At 43.2% G+C, this 27,760-nt stretch overlaps 1 protein-coding gene across 5 annotated transcripts in view; it reads right to left on the bottom strand.

Annotated features, from left to right (window-relative positions):
• The window catches only part of LOC138948558 (protein transport protein Sec16A-like), a 58,460-nt gene that overhangs the window by 29,211 nt on the left and 1,489 nt on the right, over positions 1 to 27,760 (bottom strand). For 3 of the 5 annotated variants that reach the window (XM_070320112.1, XM_070320114.1, XM_070320117.1), the window contains exons 2-12: positions 24,823 to 27,366; positions 20,787 to 20,977; positions 17,247 to 17,363; positions 16,669 to 16,828; positions 13,951 to 14,082; positions 11,045 to 11,271; positions 9,442 to 9,658; positions 6,142 to 6,280; positions 3,809 to 4,069; positions 2,975 to 3,157; positions 1,894 to 2,011 (exon numbers count right to left, since the gene is read on the bottom strand). In XM_070320112.1, the coding sequence (XP_070176213.1) occupies positions 1,894 to 2,011; positions 2,975 to 3,157; positions 3,809 to 4,069; positions 6,142 to 6,280; positions 9,442 to 9,658; positions 11,045 to 11,271; positions 13,951 to 14,082; positions 16,669 to 16,828; positions 17,247 to 17,363; positions 20,787 to 20,977; positions 24,823 to 27,365 (4,288 nt within the window). In that variant the 5' untranslated portion in view covers position 27,366. The remainder of the gene's footprint in view (positions 1 to 1,893; positions 2,012 to 2,974; positions 3,158 to 3,808; positions 4,070 to 6,141; positions 6,281 to 9,441; positions 9,659 to 11,044; positions 11,272 to 13,950; positions 14,083 to 16,668; positions 16,829 to 17,246; positions 17,364 to 20,786; positions 20,978 to 24,822; positions 27,367 to 27,760) is intronic. The other 2 variants (XM_070320113.1, XM_070320116.1) reach the window with 2 other exon arrangements.

The raw sequence follows: 27,760 nt of genomic DNA, 5'->3' as shown, positions 1-27,760 counted from the left end.
ACAACATGAGTGTGGGTAATGTGAGGTGACAACATGAGTGTGGGTAATGTGAGGTGACAACGTGAGTGTGGGTAATGTGAGGTGACAACATGAGTGTGGGTAATGTGAGGTGACAACGTGAGTGTGGGTAATGTGAGGTGACAACATGAGTGTGGGTAATGTGAGGTGACAACGTGAGCTGTGGGTAATGTGAGGTGACAACATGTGTGTGGGTAATGTGAGGTGACAACGTGAGCTGTGGGTAATGTGAGGTGACAACATGAGTGTGGGTAATGTGAGGTGACAACATGAGTGTGGGTAATGTGAGGTGACAACATGAGTGTGGGTAATGTGAGGTGACAACATGTGTGGGTAATGTGAGGTGACAACATGAGTGTGGGTAATGTGAGGTGACAACATGTGTGGGTAATGTGAGGTGACAACATGAGTGTGGGTAATGTGAGGTGACAACATGAGTGTGGGTAATGTGAGGTGACAACATGAGTGTGGGTAATGTGAGGTGACAACATGAGCTGTGGGTAATGTGAGGTGACAACATGAGTGTGGGTAATGTGAGGTGACAACATGAGTGTGGGTAATGTGAGGTGACAACATGAGTGTGGGTAATGTGAGGTGACAACATGAGTGTGGGTAATGTGAGGTGACAACAAGAGTGTGGGTAATGTGAGGTGACAACGTGAGTGTGGGTAATGTGAGGTGACAACATGAGTGTGGGTAATGTGAGGTGACAACATGAGTGTGGGTAATGTGAGGTGACAACATGAGCTGTGGGTAATGTGAGGTGACAACATGAGCTGTGGGTAATGTGAGGTGACAACATGAGCTGTGGGTAATGTGAGGTGACAACATGAGTGTGGGTAATGTGAGGTGACAACGTGAGCTGTGGGTAATGTGAGGTGACAACATGAGTGTGGGTAATGTGAGGTGACAACATGAGCTGTGGGTAATGTGAGGTGACAACATGAGCTGTGGGTAATGTGAGGTGACAACATGTGTGTGGGTAATGTGAGGTGACAACAAGAGTGTGGGTAATGTGAGGTGACAACGTGAGCTGTGGGTAATGTGAGGTGACAACATGAGTGTGGGTAATGTGAGGTGACAACATGAGTGTTCATGATGAACTACAACTATTTCTCAGAGAGAGAGGTGGGAGAGGGGAAAGAGAGAAAAAGAGGGAGAGAGAAAGAAAAGAGAGGGAGGGGGAAAGAGAAAAGAGAGAGGGGGAGAGGGGGAACAGACAGACAGACAGACAGACAGACACATGAGTGTTCATGATGAACTGCAACTATTTCTCAGAGAGACAGGTGGGAGAGGGGAAAGAGAGAAAAAGAGGGAGAGAGAAAGAAAAGAGAGGGAGGGGGAAAGAGAAAAGAGAGAGGGGGAGAGGGGGAACAGACAGACAGACAGACAGACAGACAGACAGACAGACAGGCAGACAGACACACACACACACACACACACACACAGGCAAACCAAAAATACAGACAGACAGGCAAAAGACGGAGGAATGGGTAAACAAACAAAAATATCCTCATAAGATTGTATTCATCATTAACAATTCTTCTGCTCTCCAAATAACAACACAGAAATGTGACCCTCCACCACGAAATGAGTCGCATGTCACCTCGCGCGGTTCTGCGCTAGGCTTAATAAAAGTCCGGGGAGTGTCTGGTAACAGTATGAGGGTCACCTTAGTCACAGGCTTATAACTCAAACAGTTTTCGCTCTTTTCTAAAACGGTTTTCACCACTGGATAGAGCATAAACAACTCTTTAAAAAAATGTAAAAATATGAAAATCATGCAAAGGTGACATGCGACTCATTCCGTGGTGGAGGGTCACAAATGAATAAGAACACAATGAAAGACTAAGCATCCAAAGCTGTTGCCCTTACCCAGCGTATCACCCAGAGCTATGATGCTCTTCTTGTCCAGCTCTGGTCGAGCAGAGTGGTTGGCCAGGATCATGGCTAGGTGTGGACGCCAGTCTCCCCATCGCTCGTCCACCACGTTCTGTAACAAGCAAGAAAAGATAAGATAAGATTCATATAGTCCTGTGAGGTTACCCTCATGGAAATTCGGCTGCTTTTTCCCTGGAGAAAGCGAGCTGCTATACAGTATATGGCGCTACCCCTTTTTTAGTTTTTTTTCCTGCGTGCATGTAATCATGTTTCCAAGCCCTGAGACTTTCGCTGTGAACTTGGGTTCTTTATCATGCGCATGCGTGCACACAAGGGGTGTTCGGACACCGAGGAGAGTCTGCACAAAGTGGACTTTGAGAAATAAATCAATAGCCGACCGAGATTAAACCCACGCCGATAGCGACAACTGGTTTGGAAGCCAGCGCTGCTTCCGACTGAGCTATTTCCCCGCCCTAAACAAATCAAACCAATGACCCTTAATCCATTTCACTGAATACATGTTGTTAAATTCTAAAAGTGTATGCTATCACTAAAATAGAACAAAGCGATTCTCTTGTGTAATAAATTGCTCAGTTTGAGCAACTCCTTGCCAGGAACAGATGATCTACATACACAAAAGAAAGAACAAATGTGACGGTACAATCTAACCTGCCCTGGTGACTACCTCTCAAAAACAACCACCTGTTCATTTAGAACATCCCGAAAGATCCCCGAAGAGTGTTTCCCATATGAGTTGACCTTTCCATAGTACCCACCTGTCTGTAACACCCACGTTTGGTTTGTCTCTTGAGATCGTTATATACAAGTTTGACTGTACTATAATATCAAAGTTCACATGAGTTTTACCAATGATTTAAAGATGAATAACAAATCCCTAAAAACACAAACCGACATGAATACAGAAAAACACATACAAACACACACACACTCACTAACTTACTTACTGCCCGTTATGCCAATTGGCATGTAGGGCAGTAACACACACACACACACACACACACACACACACATACATACACAACACACACACACACACACACACACATCCACTCACAGTGACAGAGGCAGGCTGTCGTCCCGACATCAGCTGATACAGTGTCTGCAGCGGGTCGTTCATCCGCATCGCCGTGTTCGCAAAGCGTGTCATGACGCTGGCGTGGGTGCGGTTATCCATCTTGCTGGCAAGGAACAGGGCATGACCCCATAGGTTCCGCTTCATTGCCCAGTCCAGTGCTTCCTGTTACAAACCAAAGAATGCAAAGTTTGACAAAGGAATTTATTTTGCAGATGATTAGCTACTGACAGTTTAACTTTGCTTTGATGATTTTGATGATAGCTCTTCAGTTGCACTTGATTGCTTTGCAATGCAACGAAACAAAAATATGATTCATCTCTTGCACTAATTAATTGACCTTGGCTCTGTTTGAAATCAGCGACAAAATTGTTAGCTGCAACTGTATTATTTGAACAAAGGGGGGTTCCAGTGTTTAACCCTTTACCACTTGAATCGCCCGAAACCGCCCGGAGAAAGTGCCTTATGCGTTCCCTGAATCGCCCGAAATCGCCCGATACACACCTTGCGCGCACTTTCACTTTCGCGATCAAACGGATGTAGAACTAAAGAACGGTGACGTACTTCCGGTTTACTTTGGTGGTTAGACCAACAATGTGCGATCAGAGTTTGTATAAACTATATTCTTCTATGTATTTTGATGCGATCAACCGATCTTGAACTGTGATTTTTCCAAATCGTCCAGGAATCAGATAAGGATAGCTTGGCTTTGGGTCAAGTGGTAAAGGGTTAAGCGTTGACATTTTTTTTAGTTTGGCATTTTTTGTTACTGCAAACAGGTACAATGTCCACAATTAATGAAGCTCTGATACTAACTTTCTTTCTCCCATACAGCAGCAAGTTTCTGAAGCGGTCAGTGGACTCCTCCAGTTGCTGGGCGGCCGAGATGACCGTGCGATCTGTAGATATGCGCACAGCTGGACTTGACGAGCGAGAATCCTCTTTGTCTGGCGTGTTGAGGGGGTCAGAGCTTTGACCGGTGCTCTGAACGATTCGTGGTCCGCTGACGGCATACTCTTGAGTTGATGGTTCGTGACCTGCTAGCAGCAGGTCTGCTATGTCTGTGCCAATGATTGTCTGAAGAAAGAAGTGGAAAGGAATGATGTTAAGTTTGCAGGGTTTGACTACTTTTCTTGTCTATCTGATAGTGATACCCTCTTGCTGAAAGAACACTAATTGCATGCATTTACACACGCACACACACACGCACACGCACACACAGAACAAAATAACAGCACACACAAAAACGTTAACCATTTTTAGCAGGGAAAAGAACAAAATGTTCACACCGTTCGCACATATAGGAAAATGACCTACTACCGTGGTACGTGCAATGTGGGGACCCCCAATGAGAGGACACCTCCCATGAAAAGACACCTATTTTCCCTTTAACTATTAATTCGACTAAACCATACCTGTCACGACAGACCACCTGCACTGTAGGGACACTTCAATCAATCAATATGAGGCTTATATCGCGCGTATTCTGTGGGTACAGTTCTAAGCGCAGGGATTTTTATTTTTTTATTTTTATTTTTATTTTTTATTTTTTATTTTATGCAATTTATATTGCGCACATATTCAAGGCGCAGGGATTTATTTATGCCGTGTGAGATGGAATTTTTTTTACACAATACATCACGCATTCACATTGACCAACAGATCGCAGCCATTTCGGCGCATATCCTACTTTTCACGGCCTATCATTCCAAGTCACACGGGTATTTTGGTGGACATTTTTATCTATGCCTATACAATTTTGCCAGGAAAGACCCTTTTGTCAATCGTGGGATCTTTAACGTGCACACCCCAATGTAGTGTACACGAAGGGACCTCGGTTTTTCGTCTCATCCGAAAGACTAGCACTTGAACCCACCACCTAGGTTAGGAAAGGGGGGAGAAAATTGCTAACGCCCTGACCCAGGGTCGAACTCGCAACCTCTCGCTTCCGAGCGCAAGTGCGTTACCACTCGGCCACCCAGTTACCACTCAGCCACCCAGTTACCACTCGGCCACCCAGTTACCACTCGGCCACCCAGTTACCACTCGGCCACCCAGTTACCACTCGGCCACCCAGTTACCACTCGGCCACCCAGTCCTTTTATCACAGGTACCACTGTGCAATTAATTATCGCCTCTTTGTTCCACACCACGTCTACTCGGGAACATGCCCCTAATTGTTTTACTTACTGGCATGGGTCGTTCTCTGGGTAGCTATCATGTCAGCTGTGTTTAGTGTTTCGGCATAGGTCGTTCTCTGGGTAGCTATCATGTCAGCTGTGTTTCGGCATGGGTCGTTCTCTGGGTAGCTATCATGTCAGCTGTGTTTAGTGTTTCGGCATGTATGTGTGTACCGTATTTGACGGATTACAAGACGCACCGTTTTATAAGCCGCACCCCCGACTTTTAACAAAAAAATTGGGACGAGCCACGTATAGGCCGCGTCACTGTATTAGCCGCCGTCGAAAAAAATATAATCAGATCGTGTCAATCAATCAAAACAACCAGGCAAACAAAAGTACGGTATTTGGCGAAATCGGCTCCGAGAATAAACAAGTGAAACAAAGAAGAAAAGTGAAAAAGTTTGAAGAAAAAAATCACACACACAATTTGTAACAAACACACACATGTAGTCCTGCCCGGAATAAGCTTTTTTGGGATGATTTACGACTTTTGAGCACATTTCGAGCAGACGAAAACACAACATGGCGGCTCTCGCTCCTCCAACTATCGCGAGATCCTGATACATCCGGTGTTTCTCTGTACGCTATCTTGTCACGATGACTTGTTGACAAACGAAGATTCGCGAAAAAAAAAGAGAAAAGCGCCGAGTCTTGAGTAGAGAGCTAATAAAGTACCGGTAATCGCTAATCGAGCGAAATGAAAATCCGCGGCGACTTCCAATAGGTGAATGCTATTCAAGTTTAGGTAACGTTTTAGCCGCATCTTTTTATAAGCCGCAATGCGATTTTATTTTGAAAAAAAGTCGCGGCTTGTAGTCCGTCAAATACGGTACGTCTTGCCATTTTTTAAGTTGACAAACCCAACAACCTTACATCTTTATGAAATGCCACACCACTTCAACGCAAAACATTGTACATGTCCTAAACAACAGCAACACTTCTAGCAAATGAGCTGCAGACACTGACCCCGTTCTGCTTGAGGAGCAGCTCCAGGAGTCTCCAGATAAGTTCTGCAGACTCTCGGTCCAGCATGTCGACGTCCTCTGAACACTCCTTGGCCATCTTCTGACAGTACATCAGCACGTCGTTCTTGTGTGTCTCATTCCTTGGAGAGAAAGTCAGATACAGTGATGAAGCATGCAGTGGAGAGGGTTCGAGTTGCTGTAAAAATGTACACTCTATTTACAGATCTGAGAAACAAAGGGAAGTAAGTCAGATACAGTGATGAAGCATGCAGTGGAGAGGGTTTGAGTTGCTGTAAAAATGTACACTCTATTTACAGATCTGAGAAACAAAGGGAAGTAAGTCGGATACAGTGTTGAAGCATGCAGTGGAGAGGGTTCGGGTTGCTGTAAAAATGTACACTCTATTTACAGATCTGAGAAACAAAGGGAAGTAAGTCAGATACAGTGATGAAGCATGCACTGGAGAGGGTTCAGGTTGCTGTAAAAATGTATACTCTATTTACAGATCTGAGAAACAAAGGGAAGTAAGTCAGATACAGTGATGAAGCAAGCACTGGAGAGGGTTCGAGTTGCTGTAAAAATGTACACTCTATTTACAGATCTGAGAAACAAAGGGAAGTAAGTCAGATACAGTGATGAAACACGCAGCGGGTTGGTTGTGGTCACTTCAAAAATGTAACTGTTTACAGATCTGAGAAACAAAGGGAAATAAGCACTCTAAATTCTTTCTTTATTTGGTGTTTAACGTCGTTTTCAACCGTTCAAGGTTATATCACGACGGGGAAAGGGGAAGATGGGATAGAGCCACTTGTTAATTGTTTCTTGTTCACAAAAGCACTAATCAAAAAATTGCTCCAGGAGCTTGCAACGTAGTACAATATATTACCTTACTGGGAGAATGCAAGTTTCCAGCACAAAGGACTTAACATTTCTTAAATACTGCTTGACTAAAATCTTTACAAACATTGACTATATTCTATACAAGAAACACTTAACAAGGGTAAAAGGAGAAACAGAATCCGTTAGTCGCCTCTTACGACATGCTCTCTAAATGCATACGACATGTGCAACAAAACATCTAGAGCGTACATGTCTGTTTCTTTCTGAGATCTTCAACTAGCACTCTGCCTGATTTGATTAACTCTTACCAGTTCGGGGGTTTTAGGGCATATTTTACAGTGCTGTTGGTGCCTACTTGCCGAGTGGCTATCTGGGGTCATATTCTAAATGAAATATAGAAAGTTATATATCAAATGAAAGGAAAATGAATAAGCTTTTCATATTTGCAAAGAGAATTGTGCTATCTTTAAAGCTAAAATTTTTTATGGGGGTGACAACATGATTTTTGTTGAAATTTGTACGCCCATTTTTTGGAACACGTGACAAACACAAAGAAGAAATTTTTTTTGTGTTCAGTTTATTTTAGATATGCTGCTAACTAGTCTGTTTGGGCATTCATTTTACATAACATAGCAAAGTTTTATAGAGTTTTGCTGATAAACAAAAAAGTTATTGTCACCTGAATACCCCCACCCAAATTTCAAAGTTGGATGTTTCATGCCTAAGGCCCCCCCCAAAAAAAATATTCTGTTTACGGTATCCTGACTGACCCTATTTTTTCGCGCGACCCTAGACTTTTGTTTGGCATTTGTTAAAAAAAAAAATAAAAAAAAAAAAAAAAAAAATTTAAAAAAAATTAAAAAAAAAAATTTTGACAAAAAAAAAATGGCTTTGTTTTTTGGCAAAATAACTTAAAAATATGTTTTGGGGAAATAAAATAAAAAAATAAAAAAAAGTCCCGACCTACCGACCCTATTTTTTTGGCCTATGTTACCGTTAACAGACTTTTTTTGGGGGGGGGCCTAATAATGCATTTCTATAACTAACTTATAACAAAAACCCAGCTTGTTTCAGTCATAAAGTGTGTCTTAAATATGAGTTTATCCACTGTCCGACCCATCCAATGTAAAAAAAAAAAAAAAATAAATAAATTGGTCAGTGGAAAACTACAGGGGGGGCATCGTAAGCTTGCTTACGATGGGCAAGGGAGCGAACTGGTAAGAGTTAAGGTTATTACTGTTTACAGATAAAAAAAAAATAACTTATACTCCTGCCATGCCCTTGCAAGAAGAAACCTGAAGCAAGAACATTAACAAACTATTTTCCTCCCTCCCTGACCCATCAGTTTGTAACTCGGTATCATTCCCATATCACTAGATATTAGTAAAAATGTGTGAAGTTTTCAATTCTTTTATTTCCCAGCTACCTTGAAGCATAATGTTCATATTGTGAATCAATCCCCACCTTTTTGTGGGTTGTCCTGAAGATACGGAACCAATTCCTTGAAGCTAAAGTGGAATCAGTTCATGTCAACTCTGTCATTGTTTATTTTCAGTAGAAAATGTTGATAAGCATTATGGTTATCATTTTATAGATTCTGTTTGTGAAACGATGGTATATAACGACATGTGAAGAAATCATGCTTAACCCCTTCACTGCCACAGTATAACAGCATTTTGGTATTGCTGTGTGCCAGGGCAAAATTTCGCTTTCTTCGATAGGTTCACTAATCTGTTCACTGCTCGATCATTTATTGAGATATCTCTTAGATCTTTGGCATGTGTTTTGCTTATACCCTTGGCTATTATAGGATGACATGATCATTGGACTTTGTTTGTGATTGTTATAGTAAACATTGATATAATGACCATTTTTGTCAAAAATTAGTTTCCGGACTTACACACACACATTGCAGCACGTAAAACCACACAAAACACTGCTAAAACTGGTGTCAAACATCAGGTACTCACATTACAGCCCATAAAAGTATTCTTCTGTGTGGTAATCCATAAATCACTTCTTGTAGAGCTTCCAGAACACTGTATCGCTTCAAAACAGGTCTACGAGTTGAGGTCCAACTTTCGGCCGCCATTGTGAATCCTATAGATCGGTTCTACACTTCTAACAAAGTTTTCACCACGTGGTACTAACTTATCCGAACGGTCAATGGGAAAGAACTGTGTTTAGAACCCCTTCAAGTGCTTGGACAGTGGTTACCTCCCATTTAGTTTTCAGAAATGTCCTGAAATAAGACTTCATATAACATGAAATGTTGCTGATGCAAATCCCCCGTACTAGGTACGGTTATGGGCATACGACAAACCAAAAATGACCACGTACCTAGCACGGGGTGGGTAGTGAAGGGGTTAACCCAACTCTGTCATTTAGACGCTTTTGTTGCAATTAACAAAACAAAAGTTTTAATCAACCAATCACGCAATGACCAATGTTTGACACTAACCTGACCAGGGGCCCAGGGAAGACTTTGAGGTCCTCCATCTCATCGCTGTCCTGAAGCATCAGCTGCGTGTCGTGAATCTCCACCTTGGCGGGCTGACCCTCCGCCGGTCGTGTGGGCAGCACGGTCACCAGCTGACCGGTAGGGCCAAAGCAGACCCGTACGTGAGGCAGCAGGTACTTGGGCGGCGTCATGCGGCCCGACTGATAGCCTGTAGTGGCTGAGGGGAAGTGTTTCAAAATATGTTAATAATAATAATAATAAAGGCGCAAATCCTAATATATATAGTTCTAAGTGCCTTACAATTAATGTTCTATATAATAAATCTTCATTGGTTAAAGCTATGCAAGTTGGTTTCTATTCCTCCTTATTTAAATGCTTATGTAAAAGTTGATCTTCAAAGTGTATTCATGTATGATTATGCTTTTGACTGTTGTCTTTGTGTTATGAGTAATGCAATGTATGAGTATTGCAATGTGGTGCCAAAAGACAGATTTCTATGTTTAGGCAAAAAAAAAAAAAAAGGTCTGTTTACGGTAACATAGGCCAAAAAAATAGGGTCGGTAGGTCGGGATTTTTTATTTTTTTCCCCCCAAAAAACCATATTTTTACGTTATTTTGCAAAAAAAAACAGATTTTTTTTTTTCCTCCCCAAATGCCAAAAAAAAGTCTAGGGTCGCGCGAAAAAAATAGGGTCGGTCGGGTTACCGTAAACAGACTATTTTTTTTTGTTGGCCTTATGAACAAGTATTCTTATCTTATCTTAGCTTATTTCACAGTTATAGATGCTAACTAACAAAAAGACTGCAAAAAGCTGGAGAGAGATAATAACTGTGGAATAAAGGAGAAATATTTTGTGGCATACTTCTTTGTTCAATGAGGATTCTTTCTTCATATGATTAAATTCAAAGGATCTTTCACTTGTGCCATGCACAACCATATTGGTGTAGATAATCCTATTAACGGTTCCTTCCCTTGTTTGTTTATTATATTTTTTCCCTGGAGTAGCTTCCCTTAATCCTCTGTCTGTGTCATCTGTTGGTTTGTGCAGTGCAGTTGTTTTGTCAGTGATTCTCCTTTTTTTTCTGTTCTATCATCTTTCTTCTTCTTTTTTGTGTGTACTTGTCTTTTCGTGCCTGAAGAAAACCCTTAGGTCAAAACGTTGCCGTTATTCATTCCGTGTTCGCCATTTTAACGTGCGTACAGTGCTTTTTGGTCTCTTTGTTGTTCGCTCTCACGTGCAGTCGCCATTGTTTATTTGCTATGGTTTAAAGTTTTAAAAAAGCAGTTTAACAAAAAAAGAGAAAAAAAGTGCCATTGAAATGCTCTATCCTTTGACACGGTCAAGATTTAGTCATGATTTTGTTTTGCAGCAGTAGAGTGCTTTTTGTGGTTCTCCCCCTATGTACGATGTGTCTGGAAACACCTCCGTGCGGAGGGGTTTTGCGGCCAGCGCAGCAAAAATAAAGAGGGAAAGTTTTCTTGGCTCACGCAGCAGCAAGCACTATGTCTCTATACTGTTCTGAGCTTATGTACATAACTTTCGAACATTTGTACAACATCGTCGTCATTATCATCATCATCATGAACAACAAAAACTACCAACCTCCTTGTTCTTGCTGCGGCTGTTCTCCATACTGAGGGTAGCCGTAGTACTGGTACTGCTGCTGGTAATAGGCATCATAGTAGTCCCTCCCGTAGCCCTCATAGCCGCCTCCATAGCCGGGGCCATAGCCGCTGCCATAGCCGGCTTGTCTGTAGGGGTCTGCTCGCTCCCGGTCTGCATCCGTGCGGCTAGGCGGTCGAGATGTACGGCCGTAATAATCAGCTTGGCTGTTGTTTGGGGTACAATGGTATTAGAGTGAGTATGTTCTGGGTTACATTTAAATGATCGAACAGTCAGTCTTGTATAATCTGATTCATGATTACGAGTAAAGAAAGCAACAACAAAAACAAACAAGAAGAGCAAACGCTCGATCGAGTCACTTTCGCAGTTCTGAATATTATATGAGGCATCAGATGGACAGGAAGAAATTGCTATTCACAACACAATACAGATGTAAATAATTTGATGTAAAGAATAATCCTATAAAGTTTGAATCAAATCCGATGAATAGTTTCAGAGATATGATATTTCAATTTTTTTCCTTCAAGACATACCTGTGACCTTGAAAAAGGTCAAAGGTCACCAAAGCAGACGTCAAAGTGTAGAGGTCACTGGGAGTCACGTTCACATAAAATTTGAGCCCGGTCACTTTTATAGTTTCCGAGAAAAGCCCAACGTTAAGTTGTGTGTTGCCGAACAGAAAAGGCTAGTTATCTCCCTTGTTTTTCTGATAACGTTCGTAAAAGGCTACAGATGTAAATACTTTGATGTAAAGAATAATCCTACAAAGTTTCAATCACATCCGATGAACTTTGTCAAAGATATAAAATGTCTAATTTTTCCTTTGACGCTGACCTGTGACCTTGAAAAAGGTCAAAGGTCAACGAAACCATCGTTAAAGTGTAGAGGTCATTGGAGGTCACGACTAAACAAAATATGAGCCGGATCGCTTTGATAGTTTCCGAGAAAAGTCCAACGTTAAGGTGGTGTCTACGGACGGCCGGCCGGCCGGACGGCCGGCCGGACGGACGGCCGGCCGGCCGGCCGGCCGGACAGACTAACACTGACCGATTACATAGAGTCACTTTTTCTCAAGTGACTCAAAAACGCATGCATTATATCATATATATATATATATCACAAGCTACTTGTTTAAAATGGTTACATAAGCAGCGGTGATGAGATATATGACATGTTGATACTATGCAAAAAGCTTAATGTTGAAATCAAATTACAAAACCATCACCTGCCAATTCACTACACGTATCATGCAGCCTTTGAAAAGAATTTGCTCTGGGATTCACATACATGTACACCTGATCCAAACAGGAATATCAAACAGGTGCTCTGATTTTAATGTGCTCTGAAGTTAAACATCCTGACTGAAGATAAAGTATGAGCAATTCCAGTAATAAAGATAAAGAATCAATTATAAACAAAAACAAAGAATTCACATTAACATAGCTGCCAGTGCCACAAATCTGATGCAATCAACTTAGAAACGTGAATCAAACCTAAAAACGCATTTCACAGACAGTAAAACTACATTTCAACTGAAAGCAAACAAGCAAGCATCAATATTTTTTCTAACTCAAGCTGAATACAAACCCAAAATATTCGTGCATACATAATCCCTTCCACGAAAAACTAAAGCCATAAAAAAAATCCCAATCAACACAAACAGGCAAAGGGAATGAGGGAAAAACAACAAAGGAAACGTCTCTACCACCACACCTCTGAAAGGTAACCAGTTTGGAAAGGATGGAAACACACATCTGCATTTGAGCTCTGTTTGAGATAAAATATCAAAGTAGGCTTGCAAACAAGGAAGAAACTGGCTGTAATGGGGCAGGGTTGAGTATAAAAAGAAGTTAAATATTATGTACATCACTGGCAGTGAAAAGGATCTGTAATGTACACCCTAACATCTGTAACCATGGTAAGAATATAGCTTACTCCTACTCATTCACTCCCACTCCCACCCACACCCACCCTCACCTTCCTTTGAAAGGACCCAAATGCGCCAGATACACTTATATATATATATATATTAATGATGCGCCACCTTTACTATGTAATTGTAAACAACAGCTAGGTGATAATTAGCACAGTTAATGCCATCCTGATCATATTTTCCTTTACCTTACCATCATTTTTCACTTCCCATACTCAAGCCAGATGCAAAGGCCTTAAAGTCATGCACTGACAACATCCATCTTGAGACCAAAACTAAGGCCCCCCCCCCAAAAAAAAAAAAATAGTCTGTTTACGGTAACATAGGCAAAAAAATAGGGTCGGTAGGTCGGGATTCCCCCCCCCCCCTCCCCCCCCCTCCCCCCCCCCCCAAAAAAAAGTTATTTGCCAAAAAACAAAGACTTTTTTTCCCCCCCCAAATGCCCCCCAAAAAAAAATCTAGGGTCACGCGAAAAAATAGGGTCGGTCGGGATACCGTAAACAGACTTTTTTTTTGTTTTGCCTAAGAGAAAGCCAGAAAGCATTACTCACAGAAAGTTCTACTTTCAATAACTTGAATGCATGCAGAACCTCCCATCTTCCCACAAAGAGACTACCCTCTTGTTCATAGGCATGGCATGCGCTGAACAAAAATCACAGTATCACCAGACAAAAATGACAGACCGGATATAAAAAATATCACCCAATACATTAACACCAGACTAAAAGGACGGACAATATATGATAAACACTATCACCCATTTACAGACCAGATATAAAAAATATCACCCCATACATAAACACGCACACTAAAAAGACGGACCAGATATAAAAAAATATCACCCATTGATACATAAACACCACACTAAAAAAAAAAAAGACCCGATATAAAAAATATCACCCTCATTTTCCACTTCTAATCTCTTCCCACGTTTTGCTATCAGCTGTCTCACCTAGGATCCACTTCATCGAGGGCAGGGGTTTGTCCCCTTGAATGACTGCCCACGCTTGACCGATCAAGATCCTCGTTAGGGTGTTGCGACAGGGGTGGAAGGTGGAAAGGGTGTCCGTAATAGCCTGCATACCTGGTGAGCCACGGTTAATTGCAGCATGCGGTCAGTTTCGTGTTAAGACTACCATACTTTCGGGACGACAAGGCGCTTTGTTCTAAAAGTCGCAACCCCCCCACTTTTTCCGTAAAACAGAAAAACCCACACAATCGGAGCTTCCGGTGTATTGGGCGAAAGCCAAAGCACAGAGTTTAAATTTTGTTTGATCTTGGCTGTGTGGCTAGATCAAAGCTAGACTGTACTCTTACCAGCAGAGTGCCTTTGTAAAATTTGTGATGTTGGTACATGTGTACAATGTACTCTTCTTTAGTCATAGAAAAAGCGCTACCCGTCAACAGGGCGCAGGGGTCAAAGCTGAGGAAGTTGCATCTTATAGTCCCGAAAGTACGGCATATGAGCAGAAGCAACTTTTCTAATTCATTTAAACTGCCGGTACATCTCAATCACTTTCACTGAATCACTGTGGACTAATTGTCGGAGTAAAGTCTGTACTATTCCCCTGTATTGGCTGAAAGCTGGAAGTAAAATTCAACACAATATAATATTTTTGCATCGAGTCCTGCCGCCTAGAAAAATACGAGTACAGGATTCACGGTTCTGTTTCAGAGTAGTATGTAGCATTGCTAATGCCATAACTTTCTTACACCTCACACGCTGACCTCGAGGATGGTCTGCTTGACTTCCCTCTGTGAAAGGAACTTGGGGCAGGGAGGGGTGTGATGGAGTGTGTGTGTGTGTGTGTGGGGTCAAATAACCTGGATTAAGAGAGCAGGGTGTGTGTGTGTGTGTCAAATAACCTAGATTAAGAGAGCAGGGTGTGTGTGTGTGTGTGTGTAAGTGTGTGTGTGTGGGGGGTCAAATAACCTGGATTAAGAGAGCAGGGTGTGTGTGTGTGTGGGGGGGGGGGGGGGGGGGTCAAATAACCTGGATTAAGAGAGCAGGGTGTGTGTGTGTGTGTGTGTAAGTGTGTGTGTGTGGGGGGTCAAATAACCTGGATTAAGAGAGCAGGGTATGTGTGTGTGTGTGTATGTGTGTAAGTGTGTGTGTGTGGGGTCAAATAACCTGGATTAAGAGAGCAGGGTGTGTGTGTGGGGGGGGGGGGGAGGTCACATAACCCGGATTAAGAGAGCAGGGTGTGTGTGTGTGTGTGTGTGTGTGTGTGTGTGTAAGTGTGTGTGGGGGGGTCAAATAACCTGGATTAAGAGAGCAGGGTGTGTGTGGGGGGGGGGGGGGAGGTCACATAACCCGGATTAAGAGAGCAGGGTGTGTGTGTGTGTGTGTAAGTGTGTGTGTGGGGGGGTCAAATAACCTGGATTAAGAGAGCAGGGTGTGTGTGTGGGGGGGGAGGTCACATAACCTGGATTAAGAGAGCAGGGTGTGTGTGTGGGGGGGGGGGGGGGAGGTCACATAACCTGGATTAAGAGAGCAGGGTGTGTGTGTAAGTGTGTGTGTGTGGGGTCAAATAACCTGGATTAAGAGAGCAGGGTGTGTGTGAGTGTGGCAGGGTTGTGGACACTCAGGACAAAAACACTTATTGGTTGAGTGAGGATAACGAGTACATGTCCAAAACCAAGGGTTGTGTGCATTGCAGGCAAGCATATCTTTATCATTATGTTTGTGAAGAATCTATTTCTTGATTACCTTAACATTATGTTTACATTGTTATACACTATTACACATAAAACAAATGTTTTTAATTGTATACAACTGTGTTAGGCATACAAATATCTTTCACAAAAGTTAATGGCTTGTTACAACTGTAAATACATGTTGTGCTCCTCAGATAATCATACACATGCTGCCTTAGCAGTTAATTGCCCAGTGACATGTTTCTCTTACATATGAGCACAAACAATTATCAAATACGGTTTATGAGGACAGTTGGCTCTTCGTTGCTAAAATAAGCCATATGAAGTATTTTATGAACCTCTCCGAGTCATTCCAGGGTAGTCACATGTTAACCGTTGCTTCTTTTCTTGATATAAACAAACAGCAATAAGCGAGAATAATGGTATCTAAGTTTTACTTATTATCTACGAATTAAAATCATTGAAATATTGGCCAGCTGTGTTATTGTGCACACAATTTGATGGGAGCACACAAAGAAAGGAAAAGCCAGCAACTAATTCCTACAGCACTTTCATCAGAATGCATTACCATCACCACCACACCAGCACTAATGACAGCAAAACGTCCAACAATCAAACTATGTACTTGGAAATCATGTACTGGTTAACACAAATCCTAGGCAAAGATGCCTAATCACTTGAAAAAGTCATTGATTTATAACTGCAAACCGTTACTGTAAGTCTACTCAAATAGTAGCAAAGCTATTAAAATATTTCAAAGTCATTGATTTATAACTGCTAACTGTTAGACCGTTAGTCTACTCAAATCGTAGCAAAGCTATTCAAATATTTCAAATTAGGATTCACTCATGACATTTTCAGTACAATCAGCTCATAGAAAACACATGAAAGGTTAAATCGGTCTGCTGACAACTGTTAACGCTAGTAAACTTTCTGACAAAACTGCAATACCACCTAAAACCTAAAAGCCAAAACAACACACAAACAAAACGTAGTGAAATGTGCAACCTACCTGCTATCGTACTGTTGTTGTTGGGGTCCTGCAGGTCCACCATACTGGCCCATCTCCTCAGCGTAACCACGACGATAGCGAGAATCTCGGTAGTAACGGTAGAATCGCTCACGATCATCGTAGTAGTACTCAGGGCCGTAACCTTCGTAGCCATAGCCTGCTGATAAATTGCAATCACCTGTTTTCTCACATCAAACTTGGAACCACACAGAAAGCATTCACTTAAAATAATCAAGAATCAAAATATACAATTTGGGAATAGAAATATTTGCAGCTTGTCAAAGAAGTCTTGAAAGGGGTTTCAAGAACAAAAGAACAAGCTCCCCGACCCATTCTTCCAATTCCAGAGACTAACACAGAAGACCCCCCCCCCCCCCCCCTTATCAGTTTAAAATTAAACCAGCTGCTCTGAAAACTTCTTTCTGCTGTGATGAATGATGACAAATTATGAAAACGCTCTATTTCTGTGTATAGTTCTGTGTTGAACTTACAATTTTACAAAATGTTGCTTCTTGTCTAATGTTTCAAAGCATGCTCACAAAAGTGCCTACAACTTGCAAAATTTGACGTAAACTTACCTCCCCCTCTGTAGGCCTCCTTGTATCCCTCACGGTCCCGATCATACTCTGCCCTTGACCTTGGCCGATCCACCTCACGCGCCGACCTTGAGGAAGGTCTGCTTGACCTCTCGTCCTCTGAAAACAGTTTTCACATAGATTTTGTCATTAAGATTTATTCTGGCATCACTGCCATGAACTCTTTCTAGCACTATGAGAAACTCATTCTACATGATGATCAGAACAAATTACTTCATATTCTGCTGCACAAAAGAGAAACTTTTGCCAAACAGAGTAAATGATGTAGCAACTAGCATCCTTGTGACTTGCAACTACCGGGGTATAAATTAATTAACTCTCAACTCAGTTACTGATGATCATCCTTCCTGCGTACACCGCCATGATTAACCCAACAGATAAGTCTAAGCTTTCACATGGAATAAGAGTATTCTTCTACACGGACACATACCAAAAATCAATCGCTTGGCTGAATTCTGTACTCAGTGGGATTTTTTTGCATAATTAATTTAGAAGATTGAAAGAAGTGTCCGTTATGAATTTTATTCAACAGAAACTTACCACCCCGCACAGCAAGCAGCACGGCTGTTGGTATTTGGTTTTGTTTTGTCTAAAACTAAAGGTTCCATAAATTGACCTTTCTTGGTTTTTTTATTCTGGATTTTGGACGGGCGCAGTGGCGTGGTGGTAAGACGTCGGCCTTCTAATCGGGAGGTCGTCAGTTCGAATCCCGGTCGCTGCCGCCTGGTGGGTTAAGAGTGGAGATTTTTCCGATCTCCCAGGTCAACTTATGTGCAGACCTGCTTAGTGACTTAACCCCCCTTCGTGTGTACACGCAAGCACAAGACCAAGTGCGCACGGAAAAGATCCTGTAATCCATGTCGGATTTCGGTGGGTTATGGAAACACGAAAATACCCATCATGCCTACTCAACGAAAGCGGAGTGAAGCTGACTATGCTCTCAGAGTATAGTGTGGGGAACCCAAATGGGCAAACGAGCTCACACGTAACCAGAAAATTCTGGAACGCTGAAGAAGAAGAAGGAACCCTAGCAGTCTATCTGTTTTTCTGGGTTTCACCTTTAATTCAAGGACGCTCTCAGCCCATTTTAACACCTGCATAAATCTCAGGCATGAGACCAGCAAACGTTCAAAAAGTAGGAAACTAAGCCGGGGTCCAGGGGCCGCTCAGGCCCCTGGTGGGGTCCAGGGGCAACGCCCCGGTGGGGGGTTCAGGGGGGCGAAGCCCCCCTGACGGAAAATGAATTTTAGAATTATAAAGGCCATTTTGGGGCCTCTCCTGATAGCAAAAAAATAGATCATGCCTTTTTAAAAAGCTATAAAAACCACAAGAATAATATGTTTTAGCATTTTAAACAAAACATTTTGCTTCACATCCACAGGTGCCTGTAATCACATGATAATGACAATGTAGAAAACAAGAGGCGAAGCCTTCAAGGCTCACGTAAGAAATCGACAAACAGTAACACAAACTCAATCACTCCGTCACACATACACACACACACAGTAAGCATAGGTGACACTGTGCAAGAAAGCGAGACACTATAGATCTAGATCTGTCTGTCTGCATGTAGCCTGTAACTTACAGGGACACGACTGCCAACTAGTCTCGGCTCGCTCAAAATGACAATGACCGAGACTTCCTTCGCGTGACGTCTAACCCTCTTACGCCATAATGTGACGTCTTCAAATGTTAAAGTTTCTACCACAGACATACATACGCACAGACAGACAAAGTTACGATCGCATAGGCTACACTTACGTGAGCCAAAAAGCAATCAAGATAACTCATCAAAGCTGCTACAATGTCTGAACAGAGTGCACCTCCTCTCCCCCCCCCCCCCCCCCCCCCCCCCCACCCCCCCCCCCCCCCAAAAAAAACAAGAAGAGCAAACGCTCGATCGAGTCACTTTCGCAGTTCTGAATATTATATGAGGCATCAGATGGACAGGAAGAAATTGCTATTCACAACACAATACAGATGTAAATAATTTGATGTAAAGAATAATCCTATAAAGTTTGAATCAAATCCGATGAATAGTTTCAGAGATATGATATTTCAATTTTTTTCCTTCAAGACATACCTGTGACCTTGAAAAAGGTCAAAGGTCACCAAAGCAGACGTCAAAGTGTAGAGGTCACTGGGAGTCACGTTCACATAAAATTTGAGCCCGGTCACTTTTATAGTTTCCGAGAAAAGCCCAACGTTAAGTTGTGTGTTGCCGAACAGAAAAGGCTAGTTATCTCCCTTGTTTTTCTGATAACGTTCGTAAAAGGCTACAGATGTAAATACTTTGATGTAAAGAATAATCCTACAAAGTTTCAATCACATCCGATGAACTTTGTCAAAGATATAAAATGTCTAATTTTTCCTTTGACGCTGACCTGTGACCTTGAAAAAGGTCAAAGGTCAACGAAACCATCGTTAAAGTGTAGAGGTCATTGGAGGTCACGACTAAACAAAATATGAGCCCGATCGCTTTGATAGTTTCCGAGAAAAGTCCAACGTTAAGGTGGTGTCTACGGACGGCCGGCCGGACAGACTAACACTGACCGATTACATAGAGTCACTTTTTCTCAAGTGACTCAAAAAAGGTAATCTAATCTATAAATCGGTTGTTTTGCCTTGAGTTGAGGTGTTAATTTTCCTTATTCAGGCCTACCAGCAACTGCGGGTCATCGGCTCAGCGCAGACAGGATGGAGGGAAAGAGAGAGAGAGAGAGAGAGAGAGAGAGAGAGAGAGAGAGAGAGAGAGAGAGACGTGCTTCCAAGAGCCCTCTGTGCTTCTTGCTTTCAATGTGACGAACCAACACCTTTTTTCCACCAAGTCCGTATTTCACCACGCAGTGGCCGTTGTCGCACCACGTGCACACGGCCTGACCGGGAATGGATATTTTGGCGATACTGTCGCCAATGAGCTGGCGCCTTTCTTTCTTGTTGATAGTGACAGTCACTTCTTCTGACAGCCAGTTGGCTTTCCACTTGTTTTTCACACTTTGGTCGTCGATCGTAAGAGCTTCCACAGCCGACAAAACAATATGGAATCCAGACGCCATGATGCTACGGTGTTTGGAGATCGGGAGCCAATCAAAACAACCATCGGTGAATAATTAAGCCTCGGCAATAATCGTCGGAGATCAACAGCCAATCAAACGCGACCCATGATACTGCTATGGGTTCACGCGAGTGCTGGGGTGCGAATGCACTGACTTCAGTCGCAGACAGCTTCAGCTGAACGGTTCATACCACCACCTATGGGTTCACGCGAGTGCTGGGGTGCGAATGCACTGACTTCAGACGCAGACAGCTTCAGCTGAACGGTTCATACCAACTCCCACCCCCCCCCTTTTTTTCTCAACGAATTTGCATCGATCTCAAGAATGGTCTGTGAGCTAAGGAAAATATCGGAATTCCGATAAAAATCGGACCAGTCCCATGTCTGAAATCTGTGGCACTCAACATTTTTGCAGTGGAAGTAATGTACCTTTAATAAACAAAACTACATCATATCATTATACCAACCCTGTCGTGATCTGGGCCTGTCGTATTTTTCATCGTAGTAGGGGTCACGATAACCATATCCGCGGTACGTCGAGTCCCGAGGTTTTCGGTAATCCTCCCGATAGGAGTCTGAGCGACTGGATGGTCGGTCGTAGTACGGGTCGTATCGTGGGTCCCTCGGGTCTCTCCCATAACCTCTGCTTCTGTCAGCTCTGTTCAAACACCAAGAAGCATGACATGTAAGAAATGTATACTCTGTTTCACTTTCAACAGTAGACTTATCAATCTGTAGCAGGAGACAGGTGTATAAATCATACACTGATACAGTGATACACAATAAATAGACACTAAAACTAGTAAAAGCTTCTAAATCAAAGTCAAGAATGCAATTTACGATGTATAATTTCCTAGTACGGAAAGAATTGTCATGGTAACATATAATTCTGATACATGTCTAGGCTGTAATAAGCTATGTGGACTCACGTACAGCCATGAAGTCGAACACATCCACCTCTGCTTCAATGACAAGAGAATGGATGCTACTGCTGAGTTGAAATAACTATTAAGAATTCAGAATAAAACTTTACAACAGATAATTGGGACAAAAAGTATGGAGGGGACATGGATAGGCAGGGGTGAGAATAAACCTGAAGAAAGAAGAAAACAAGTGAAAAGACGCCTAGAGACCTGAAAATAGAATACTGATAAGGCCAAAAAGAATAATATGTCTGTTTCCTGTAACATCGCCGAAAAAAATAGGGTCGGTCGGCCGGGTTTTTAATTTTTTAAAATTTTTAATTTTTGTTTTACCCTTTTCTTACGTTTTGTTAAACGTCTTTTTACCTGTGTTTTTTATTTTCTATAAACGCTTCCTTAGTTTACTTACAATTATTTAGCAAATGTTTTTGACCTAGATTTATTGAAAGTATACTTGACTTCATATATATATATTTTTTTTTTGGGGGGGTGCGAAAAGCGAAAAAAAAGCTTTAGGGTCGGCGCTTAAGAATAGGGTCGGTCGGGTTACCGGAAACAGACATATTTTTCTTTTTGGCCTGATGACTTTTCTATTTACACTTTTGGGGGTGTGGGTGTGAAGAGATATCTTTTTATAACTTAGGTTCATGTAGTACTTTCGAGATCTTCATTGAGGGAAGATGTTCTGCCTTCTGGCTGCATTTTTTACAACAGAGGTAAACATGAAACTAAACTTAAGTTAAACATTCTTTTCACACTCTTTATGCAATACAGCTGTTCAAACAGCAGCTGCCTGCTGCAAATATTCCAGGGCAACTGTCACAAACTTTTGCCGAGCTACAAACATTAACAGTCACTTTATAGATTATATAACTGTTATTTGCAAACAAACTGTCTGCATAGCTGAGAGAAATCAGTATATATTTATGCATGCTTGTCTTACTCCAACATTCACAAAATGAGTATAAAGGCAGTGCAGTTTATTAGTGAAACTAAAATTGTTAACACATTTATTAAGAAAGAAAAACTAACTGTAACTGTAAGTGTGACCATACATTTACTTCAGTATTATTAATCTAGCCAGTTCTGTTTCATGGTAAAATTACACTAAATTTTAAAGATCAAATAAAGCAAGTAGGAATCCACAACACACTAATATTTTATAATAAAATAAAAGCTGATACTCATAGTGGATCAAATAAAAGCTGACGCTTAGCACTAGCAGATAGATCTGTTAGTGTTACTGTGTTAACTAGTTTGTTTGACTCTTCTCTTTTCATAAGAGTTTAATAATAAGTCTTAAGCTATTAGTTAACGCAGCAATGAAAATCAAACACAAAATGCTACACTCCACCAGTGCACACACATCAAACGTCATGATGAGCCACATCATCAATCTTCTTCCCTTCCCCTCCCCTAAGAAAAAAAAGTGCAAAGTGGATTAATGTCCAATCCATACACATGTGGTGGCAGGCAATCTGTGCAGCAAAAAATCAATACTGGTGACAGGGCTCAAGGCACTTACTTGTAAATGTCAGTGCTTTGCCTGAGATTTAGCCCTGGACAAGTGGCTTGAAGCTACCCTAAGCTCTACAACATATCAGACTACCCCAGTCACACACACACAGTGACAACTGACACACATTGTATACAGGTCCGACTTTGACTCTGAGACCACAGCATCTATTGCCTAACAAATTGCCTGACACTGTGACAGCGATAGAAGGTTATGAGACCTAGACATGCAAGCAGAGCATGACTCTATTCAGTAGAAGGGAGCTAAATGATAATGTTTGCTCAACTGGGAGCTGGGACTGGGAGTGGGAGTCAACAAAGTGCGCTCACATGAATTTCAAAGTTAACACAAAACATGACATTACAGTGGAACCCCCCTTTTCAGACCTTCAAAATTCGTGTCTTAAAGGCACAGTAAGCCTCCCGTAAACCATCACAGAGCTCCCCGAGCGTCTATACAGTACAAGCATACTTCCATTTGAACGCTCACCGAACGGGAACATCCTGGCTGCTTTCTGTCGAGCGTGAGAAATTTTCTAAGAATTTATTTTCGTGGACTTGGTCCTCTACAACAATGGCGCCTCGTTTTGGTGCTGGACGGCTGTTATGAATATTCAATACCGGAAATCACGCCCAGACAGTAAGCTTCCCGTAAACCATCACAGATACTGTCAGGCTTTTAGAACAGTTACACACAGTACAAACACCCTTCCATTTGAACGCTCACCAAACGGGAACATCCTAGGTGCCCTACGTAAAGAGCGAGCAATTTTTAAAGAATTAATTTTGCAGATTGTCTCGAACACTTTTTGGACCCATCCTGAACTCAGGTCAAAAATGAGTTACTTCCCTTCGGGTCTCATTCTATCGATGTAAACTGGCCATAGCCGTGGATCGATGATTATCAGAATGTTTTTGGACCGTGGTGCGTTTTTGCGCTGGACCTAACTTTTAAAATCTAAATAATAAATTGACAGCTTGAACATTACACAAACATTCTTTAATCATAAAAGAATTCTTTTTTCATCAAGACAAGATCAGTACAATTCGAAGTTGTGAAAGTTTGAAAAAAGAAAAGCCCGGAAGCAGGGTCACGCAAGGGTCGTAGCAGACGACGGTTTATGCATATATATATATATCGCCGTTTCTCTCAACAGTCAAAAGCCATCGCTAGAGTTCTTGTGAACCACAGCCGTTTGTTTCGTGCATAAAAACGTGCTATTGTAGATAAGCTCACATCGAGTCGCATTCAAATGACTAACTGACGACTACATTGTGAAAAAGGGAAACTGGATCACACGGGTTCACGATGGCTCAGGGGTAAGATAAACCACGCAAAAATAAATTCTTTGAAAATTGTTCGCTCTTTACGGAGGGCACCTAGGATGTTCTCAATCGGTGAGTGTTTATTAAATGAAAGGGTGTTTGTACTGTGTGTAAAAGCCTGACCGTATCTGTGATGGTTTACGGGAGGCTTTCTGTGCCTTTAAAAAGAAGGGGATTTTAACAAATTTGGGTAAATCCAGGTTTGACAGTTTGACTGTCCTCAAATTAGTGACTTGCATTAAAAAAAAGAGCAACAGGTGTTCCAAAATCAGAGAAATATTATTTAATTTAAATTGAATGGTTTAGCTTTTTAAAAAAAATATGAAATCCTCAAAGTTGAACTTGAAGTGATAAACGCAATGTGAACAATAATTTCTGAAGTGCACACCACTTTAAAGCAGAAAACTCCTGTTTATGGTGAGATTATTTAGACACAAAATCCCTTTGTTTTATAATATCTACCAAGATATTATGAATCGTTGATGACTAAGTTTGCAGTGTTCAAAATCAAAGTATTTCACTGCTCAAACCATGCCACCATTGTGAGTGTCTCAGTGTCTCACTGTCTAGTACTAAATGAGGATGTTTTTTTTTAATGAATTCACACACTATCACACACACATAAATCCCAACTAATTACACCGACGCGCATTCCAGCATGCATACGTGCACATACACACACAGACGTACTGGGATATTACCTACAGTTCAAAAAGGAAAACAACATTAAAAAAATTACCTGGAATCATCACCGAAGTCAGGTGTTGCGTCCAGCTCATCGAGAGACCCGAGCGATCGGTTGTCCTCGTCCCGTGACTTTGAAAAGTCCTCGGTCTTGTTGAGTCCGCTCTTTTCACCCGACCTCCTGCTTGACACATACCTTCCCCCCTCTCTCTCCCTCCCCTCTCTCTCTCGCCCCTTCCTGCCCGCATCTCGCCCTGACAATCGTTCCATGGAGCTGTTGGAAGAGGATTTTTGCATGGGGTGTTGGGCCGAGGTAGCGGTGGTGGTGGTGCTGGTTGCCGTGGTGACGGAAGTGTTGGCGCCAGGGTTGCCGCCAAGCGATGGTATGATGAGTGGGGCGGCAGGAGCCAGGAGGATGTTGCCAGTAGGAGTGGAGTCCAGGTTGTCCCACAGAGTTGTTGCCGGCGACATGTTGTGTTTGGCGCGATGGCTGTGCACCGGCTGGAAGGCGGAGTGGTGGCGGCGGGTCGGGGAACCAAACCCGACACTCTCTTTCTCCTGACTCCCCCGCGGACTGGGAGGAGGCGGTGGTCTGCCTGACCCCGACCCTGACCCGCCCTGCCCCAGCAAAGGCTTTCCACCATCCACTGTTTTACAACTGAGAGTGGTGTCGTTCAGGCTTCTGTCAATGTCTTTGGCTTGCTGGGACCAGTGTTTAGACTTCTCTGGGCTGCTCTTGGCGCTCGAGATGCTGCCCACAGACCCCTCTCGCTCCACCGATCTTTCTTTGGTCATCTGGGCTGGGGGTGGGGCCACGACAGGAGAGGGCGTGGAGGCAGCGGTCACGCCCTTTGGGGGAGAACTCTGCCAGCTGGGAATGGAGGATGGGTGTGAAATCAAGGAGACTGCGTCAGGTGAGGTGAACGGGGTGCTGGCGGCTGAGGGGTAATAACTCGACGTCTGGGAGAAAGGAATCGAACTCAGAACGTCTCCTGAACTACTGGTCGAGCTGATGGCGGTGAAAGACTCTGAATCCTGTGTGGTGGACGACTGGGACCCTGCAGGGTTCAAATCCGGCGGCTGCATCTTTGGTCTGCTGTTCTCAGCTTGATCACCCCTACCTGCTAGCTCTTGTGGTTTTGCGGAAAAATTGATGGCGTCGTCGAGGGAGTTGTTGCGACTATGGGAGGTGGAAGAGTGAGCTTGTGGCGGAACAATCTCCCAATCGTTCATCATGGGGCTCTGTTCGTCCGATTCTCTGGAGCCCGATGAAGCAGCACCACCCTGATTCGCTTTGCCTTCTGGATGTCTGCCAGGATAGTTCCCAAAGCCAGAGAAATCCCCTGGGTGAGCGTACAACTGAGAAGGAGGGGCGTTAGTCTGTTGGTTCTTGTTTGCCTGGTTCCCGCCCAACTGCAACGAACCCATCTGACCTGTCATCTCATCTAACGCTTCTCTTGAATCCTCGTCTGCAGACAGGTTTAGAGTCTGAAGGCTTTCGTTGCTGATGGCCGAATCAGTACGCTGGAGCTCAGCTACTTTCAAGTGTTGTATGGGAGGTGTGGCTTCCGGTGCTGCTGCCACCGCCGCAAACGGCTGAGGTTGGGTTGGTTCGGCATCATCCCCGCGACCAAAGAATCCCGCCACAGTGCCACTGGCAGTAGAGTCTATAGAGTTATCCCTTGTGTGCCCTTGACTTTGCGGCACCGATGCAACTTGATGGCTGGTGATGTCCAAAGTGGGAGGTGGGGCAGACATGCCACTGCCTCCTACACTTTGGTTCAGTTCTGGACCGCTCACAGGGACCCCATGGTCCCCACTCACAGTCTGTGGAGGCTCCTGCCCTCCTGCATGGGGCTGTGGGTGTCCAGCCTCTTGCCCTACGCCCTGTTGGGTCTGGGGGTCAATGCTGTTTCCCCACTGGTAGCCGGCCTGAGCGGAATCCGTGCTGTTCCAGGCAGAGGGGTCAAAGTAGGCCTGCTGCGGCTGCTGACCCTGGTAGAAATGCTGTCCCTGGTCCCCTTGGTGCTGACCCACATCCCGGGTGCCATCGGGTACCCACTGTTGCTGGTCTGGGTCCCACCGCCATCCAGGGTAACTATCAGCCACCTGGTTTGGGTCTTGTGCAACGTTGCCATTCTGGTACTGCTCGGGGTTGTAGAACTGCCCTGCGGGTTGTTCCTGGCCCACAAACTGCTGTCCTTGTTGCTGACCTTCGAACTGACCTTGCTGCTGACCGGTAGTACTCTCAACCGCAGCTCCTGAAGGGTTGCCCTGCCCCTCGCCTTGCCCGGTCACCAGTGCGTTCTGACCCTCTGTGTTCCAGTTCCAGCTGCCCCAGTGGTCCCACGCATTCTCCTGGCCTGGCTGGGGCTCAGGGTTGAAGAATGAGCTGGCGTTAGAGTTGGGGGGATATTGTTGCTGTGGTTGTTGTGGTTGTTGCTGGGTAGCGCCCCCCTGTGCAAGTGCAGCGTTGGGTTGGTGATGAGGGTTCTGAAACTGGGTGGGGTCGAAGAGCTTGACTCCCCCCGACTGTTGCTGGGTTTGTCCCCCTCCTCCTTGCTGCTGGAAGGCTGTGGGGTCCCAAGAGTTGCTCATTCTGCAAGACAAAGAAATGATAGGGCAATGGTTTTGAACATTATGTCAATGACTGCGTTTGGAAACTGTGTACTAGTACTACTAAACTTATACTTGATATGAGAAATCAGTGACATTTAACAAATTAACTACAGGTATCATTATCAAGCAGCACCAAATACTTGACAGGAAGACAATACAAGAGCACACATCACGTGACATGGCGATTGGTATTGGCAATGGCAGTCGGTCAAACACTGAATCTTAATTGAAATATTTGCCATAATTTGAGCAGACTTGCCAACTTTTACACGGTGGTGCAAAAGATCACTTTACTATACATGTCTTGTCTATGAAAATCATTGTGCGTGTAAATGTTATGTTTATTTCACTCGTCTTCAGTCGCATGTTGTTTG

This window comes from Littorina saxatilis, linkage group LG15 (genome assembly GCF_037325665.1).
Source record: "Littorina saxatilis isolate snail1 linkage group LG15, US_GU_Lsax_2.0, whole genome shotgun sequence".
NCBI classification, from domain to species: domain Eukaryota; kingdom Metazoa; phylum Mollusca; class Gastropoda; order Littorinimorpha; family Littorinidae; genus Littorina; species Littorina saxatilis.
The sequence above is the reverse complement of the archived record's forward strand: the minus strand, read 5'-3'. Positions and strand labels throughout refer to the sequence as shown.